Source organism: Formica exsecta, unplaced genomic scaffold, assembly GCF_003651465.1.
Source record: "Formica exsecta isolate Colony F162 unplaced genomic scaffold, ASM365146v1 scaffold31, whole genome shotgun sequence".
NCBI lineage: Eukaryota > Metazoa > Arthropoda > Insecta > Hymenoptera > Formicidae > Formica > Formica exsecta.
In genome coordinates this window covers 112,351-117,980 of record NW_021850355.1, presented here as the reverse complement: position 1 = coordinate 117,980, position 5,630 = coordinate 112,351, and the positions used below count along the sequence as shown (strand labels likewise).

Below are 5,630 nucleotides of genomic sequence, written 5' to 3'. Positions count from 1 at the left end.
TGATACTAATATATATACAATATATATATATATACTTTTTTAATATTTATTCTTATTCCTAATATTTTTTCTATTGTGCGTAGGACATAATTATTAATTGCTATAAAAGTGCAAAATTTTCAATTTACATCATTGGCATCAGTGACGTAATCGCGCTATTTTGATGTAGTTCCCCAGTTCGATGTAAGATGCCGCCGATTGTGCCGTTGCGTATCGCCGCGATGCGTGCCAGGCCAGAGGCCAGAGTCGGCCAGACGCATTTGCGAACCAAGCGAAGTCGAACGTGTCGTGAAGCATTGCGACTTCTTTTTTTCTCAAGGTATTTCACGATCTTTTCGGCCAGCCCGGTGTCTTCTCGTTGTGTACGCGCGAGATCGATTCAGGCCCCCCTCGTCGACGACGATTCATGAAAGCGGTGACGAACGCTAGATCCGCCACCGCGTCTCGATGTAACGACATTTCCGGAAGGCAAGTCGACGTCCGTTCGCGGAATTTTTGGCACCGACGAGTCACCGTTCAAAAAAACGTGAGTCACGAAATCGTATTAAATTATCGCGCCTAATTTCACTAGAGATTGAAGTCCGCTTAATTAGGGAGGTTAAGTTTCACGATGTTGACAACGCGAGAAAACACGGTGATTTGATAGAATTTTTAATTACCGCTTCTTTTAAACAGCTACTTTTATCGTGAATATTGTTTGAATATTTTGGAGCAACAGAATATTTTAATATTAATGCTAATAATTTTTCTTTAATCAATGAGAAAAAACTTGTGCTTTCGAGAATTCTTTGTTTAAATTTTAATTGTTAATTTAATAGTTTATGACATCAGAAATTTTAGAATTATGTAATGAAAAAAGGCGAATTAATTTAAAATGGATTTTACATGTTTGCTATGAATAATATGTTTCAATAATTTTAATAATTAGTATTATTGCATATTAATAAAATATTGACTATAACATATGTCAGATAATTTACATAATCTATAAAATATATTCATAATTGTGGATAAAAAAATATTTTTATTAACTTAAAGAAAAAACATATAACAATGATGGCATTTACAAGAAAGTTTGTAAGAAATACAATTTATATAAAATAAAAATTCTTTTTGAAACAAAAAATACATATTAAATTATAATAAATTTATGACATTTTTATATACATGTACATGCATAATAACTTTGTCATCTAATTCTATTTATTTTTTTAGATATTTAAACATGTCAGAAGAACATCAGCTGCCTTCTGATTCAGATGAAGACGACGAAGATTACATTCCTGATCGTGTTGACAGTGATGTAGTATCTGAAGTAGAATCTGAAGGTGACGTTGAAAGTCCAGAGGATGAAAATGATGAGAATAAAAGGGAAATTGGGCGTAAAAAAGGTAAAAAGAGATCTAAGGGTCGAAAGAGTTTAAAGCGCAGGAAAATTATCGAAAACAAATCAAAAGTATCAGAAGAAGAAAATAAAGAAGCGGAAGAATGTAAAGAGACAAAACAACTTACTGAAGAAGAAGAAAAGAAGAGAGCTGATTCTCTTTGGGCTGACTTTATGAAAGATACAGGTAAAGCTATAAAAAATCTTAACAGAGCAAAGCATATAATATCATATATTACAATTACGTAATATTTAATTAGTTTCATTTTTATTACACATTGGATAGTACAAAATAATACTTTAGAAAGTTTTATATTTCAAAGAAAAATGATAAAAGTATAATGATAAGAGATTAGATATATAGAGATTTACCACATCTGTTAAAATTTTAATATTATCCTACCTCTACAATGTTATTACAGCCTTTAAAGATATATTTAAAACTCTTGATACATTTAAATTTAATGTTACAAGTTATAAAATAGAATCAATAAAATATGTAATTTTATTTGAAGAAGATTAATAACACCTAAACATTCAAAAGTGTAATTTTAAAATATTCTATTTTATAGCTGTTGTATCAAAACCAAAGCCACAAAATCCAATAAATAGATCAAACGAGAAATCATCACCAATACAAAAGCCAAAAATTCAGGAAAAAGTTCAGATAACTAAAATTTTTGAATTTGCCGGTGAAGAAGTGAAGGTTGAGAAAGAAGTACCGGTTGATTCTGCAGAGGCCAGATTATCGCTTTCCGCGGCCGAAAATTCCACAAAACCATCAGAATCCGCATCTGCGGCAGGCAAAGGGCGAGGGAAAGGCGGTATTAGGCGCGCCGGGTTAGGCGGCATTTCTTCTGTCTTGGGACAGATCGGAAAAAAGGCCAAAATTAGTACATTAGAAAAGTCCAAATTAGATTGGGACAACTTCAAGAAGCAGGAAAACATAGAAGAAGAAATCAATACTCATAATAAGGGCAAGGACGGATATTTGGAGCGGCAAGATTTTTTGCAGAGAGCGGATTTACGACAGTTTGAAATCGAAAAACAGTTACGAAATTCTAGCAGGCGCAGTACACGGTGAATTCGCATTTTCTATATATATCTCTATATGTCTCTTCTTTCGGGATTCTAAGATGATAATATCGCGATATAAGATATTTGCTCGCCGACTTGCCAAACTCGAACGCTTGCTACACACATTTAGCCTAATTAATTCATTCGAGTTTCGCGCTATGTTTTGAATAATAATACGCGAAGGGAGCGGCATTACCTCATTCGATTCGACGATAAACTGACTACGCTACCGATCGGCGGTCTCTCCGAGAAGTGACCGATCATTCCAGTGTTTTGAGACTAATTCCTCATGCGTACGTAATGTAATAGTTTAATGTACTCTCAGCGAGTCTTTGCCTCGGCCTGATGATCACACAGAACTTCGCATCGAAGCAGTATGTTTGAAGCTTTTGACGCTTCTTGAAAAGATTATGTAGAACCATGTAAAATGTGTCCATAGAATATTTTTTTATTTTGTTTCAATGGAACGCGCGATATGTTTGCATGTGTAGTGTGAATATACACAATATTCTGATAATAACGATTAGTCGGAAGTCACGAATGAATACAAAGAAATACGTGTGTTTTAGAAAATATAACATAATGACACACACATTAATGACATTAATTCATGACCACTGCCTCTTGGCAATGTATATGGAATACAGTACTGTATTTATAAATGGACCTCATACTAAGTATTGTAGGTTATTACATTGAAGCAGTAACAGCGAATTTTGTATGTTACTGTTATCTTAAGTTCTCACATAGATAAAATGGTATACATCGTTACTTTCATACAATGTATTAGACCACAATATCGATATGTAACACGTACATAAACATACTCAATAACCCAAATAATAATTTTCCATTCAACTCAGGTTAAAACTTCCTTGATGTACCGAATTTGAGAGCGTAATTCCACACAGGACTACTTTACATTTGTGAATTCTTTAACATAGAATAAATTATTGATAGGAAATGGCGTTTGAATGTGATTGGTTTTAAAATACCAATCTTTTGCAGCATGTCCAAGCAGGTACTATACCATACCCATAAAAATAATATGAAAAAAAATGTTTTATAAAGTATATGTTTTTTATCCACATTCATAATTCCTCTTCTCTTTAATTTGAACATCTCTTTTCAGATGTTTTATTTTATGTAAGGACATATAATAGACATCGTAGATTTAACAATTTTGAAAAAATATATATATATTACAGAGTGATTTAGAAAAATTACAATATTAAAAATACTGCAATTGTCAATTGATTACAGAATTCTCATATTAAATATAGATGAAATTTTAAGTATCAGATAGTTTTAAAAAATTATTTGGGAGATACTAATTCTCTGATTTAAAAAGTCTAATTATGCGTGCACCAAATCTGTTAATTCCTTTGCAAATGGTGTCTAATCCTTTGATAATCACGTTACGTTCTTCACTGCAAATTTCGATAATCAGACGAAAAAGTCATTAAAAAGCATTTAAAAAAATATGAACCTAAGCATACTAACTTTGATTTTTCTTGCAATAATTCATCTGGATATTTAAACCGAGGTTTCTTGTCACTTGCCGATGGTTCTGCAGTATGTCTGTCTGTTGGAATGTCATTTCTTAATATACTTTTAGATATCAGTCGATTTACTCTCTTTTTTCGTCTGGCCTGAAAAAGTCGACGATTGGCAGCAACATGACAGCTCATGTTCTTTTATATTTGTGATTATTATATACGTTACTTTTATATTAAGTGTGTGTGTGTGCGCGCCTTTTCTAATTAGTATAAATTTCTTTTGTTACGAAAGGGAATTTATTTTTTATTCTTTTTTAATTTCTAATTAAAAAAAATAACTCATGAATTATTAAATGTGTCCAAAATGTTGTTCCAGTTAAAGTATATATAGTTAAAAACTATCATATATTTGGAATGTTAAATAATGCAATTTTTATATTATTATCATTGTAGATTAACTTTAACGCAGCAACATTCGTGATCACTCGAAGTAATCTCATGAGACGTGCATTTACAAGCTCTTAGCTCATCCGAACTACGACCTCGCACACAGACACAAAGCCTCGTGAAACAGTCATGCCTCAGTCGATCACTTTCTCTCCTCGAAGCCTTTTTATGTCGACGATGCGATCTTTTTCTCTTCCTCTTGCTTCTCTCCGTAGACACGTTCTGTGAATTCGCATGTCCGTGCAAACTTCCACTCCGAGAGTCGTGATGCTCTGTGTCAAAAATTCACATGAGACATTCGTGAACGAGTCCACTAAAGTGTCAAATATTTGATTTGAAGACTCGTTTTAACACGTTTTTTTTTCTACCATTTTTGCGACAGGTACATATTTGTTTCATATAATTCTGGGAACTGCCGGAAATTCGTTCGAACGCGTTCGGTTCCGTGCTCCTTATGCTACACGTACAAATCAGAGAAATACGCTAAAAAGATATTAGATTTTAATATTTATTTAACATAAATATATATCATTTAACTTTTTTATGCAGATAAATATTATAGCGATATAATTGCCGAGCTTAAAACAATCATTTCGAAAATTAATATTTTTAAAGATTTTGTTTATGAGAACTTTTATATATTTTATTTTAAATTTTTATATTTTATTCTGTTTTTTCTTTTAATCTTATATTTTATTCTTTATATCTTTGGAGGCATTAACACTGTTTAATGTAAGATAGACATACTAACAATAAGTATTAATATATTAAGGTAATTATATCGTGAGAAAAAGTTGCTGTTATTTTAGCTTAGAGGAAAGAATCTGGTTGAGTCAGTAAGTTGACATGGAAGGAAGAATTCTTAAGAAACGCGGAAAAAAACAAGGTCAAATTTGTTTCCCGTGAGAATCTTTCGTGATATTAGTGGATGATGCATATGGCAATAATTTATTATTTTATGTCTCACCGTAACTTTTGTCGTAAATATGTCAAAATCGAGTTTCCAGAAGTCGATTGCGAGACATGGCATTTCTTACTGAAAGAAACATATTATAATGTAGCAAAGTCATAAAAAGATTGTAAAATTTTTCAATTATGAACATATTTTCTATATGTTCCACTAATTATCTTTGTTCGAGAAACTTTTTAATTTGACAATATTGATTCTAAAATTAGCAATTCCTCTAATGTTAATATATTATGTTGATATATTAATAATATAT

At 31.7% G+C, this 5,630-nt stretch overlaps 3 protein-coding genes across 4 annotated transcripts in view; 1 reads left to right on the top strand and 2 right to left on the bottom strand.

The window, feature by feature from the left end:
- The window catches only part of LOC115237801 (transcription factor 21-like), a 5,421-nt gene extending 5,207 nt beyond the window's left edge, over positions 1 to 214 (bottom strand). The window contains exon 1 of the mRNA XM_029811080.1: positions 129 to 214. The gene's annotated coding sequence lies outside the window, so the exon portion shown is untranslated. The remainder of the gene's footprint in view (positions 1 to 128) is intronic.
- Positions 215 to 265: 51 nt separating this feature from the next.
- On the top strand, positions 266 to 3,510 carry LOC115237800 (craniofacial development protein 1). 2 transcript variants are annotated; one of them, XM_029811078.1, is made up of 3 exons: positions 266 to 526; positions 1,216 to 1,571; positions 1,957 to 3,510. In XM_029811078.1, the coding sequence occupies exons 2-3, from the start codon at positions 1,226 to 1,228 to the stop codon at positions 2,466 to 2,468; spliced, it is 858 nt and encodes a 285-aa protein (XP_029666938.1). In that variant the 5' UTR covers positions 266 to 526; positions 1,216 to 1,225; the 3' UTR covers positions 2,469 to 3,510. The 2 variants fall into 2 exon arrangements, with proteins under 2 accessions (XP_029666938.1, XP_029666939.1); XM_029811079.1 differs by lacking the exon at positions 266 to 526 and adding an exon at positions 573 to 634.
- The window catches only part of LOC115237773, a 5,308-nt gene continuing 2,183 nt past the window's right edge, over positions 2,506 to 5,630 (bottom strand). The window contains exons 4-8 of the mRNA XM_029811036.1: positions 5,375 to 5,439; positions 4,776 to 4,890; positions 4,408 to 4,679; positions 3,965 to 4,155; positions 2,506 to 3,891 (exon numbers count right to left, since the gene is read on the bottom strand). Coding sequence (XP_029666896.1) covers positions 3,792 to 3,891; positions 3,965 to 4,155; positions 4,408 to 4,679; positions 4,776 to 4,890; positions 5,375 to 5,439 — 743 coding nt within the window. The 3' untranslated portion in view covers positions 2,506 to 3,791. The remainder of the gene's footprint in view (positions 3,892 to 3,964; positions 4,156 to 4,407; positions 4,680 to 4,775; positions 4,891 to 5,374; positions 5,440 to 5,630) is intronic.

Excerpts from the sequence above, each read along its gene's own strand:
- LOC115237800 (XM_029811078.1), top strand. The coding sequence starts at position 1,226 with ATGTCAGAAGAACATCAGCTGCCTTCTGATTCAGATGAAGACGACGAA. Across the intron at positions 1,572-1,956 it reads TGACTTTATGAAAGATACAG|CTGTTGTATCAAAACCAAAG; the intron begins GTAAAGCTATAA and ends TCTATTTTATAG.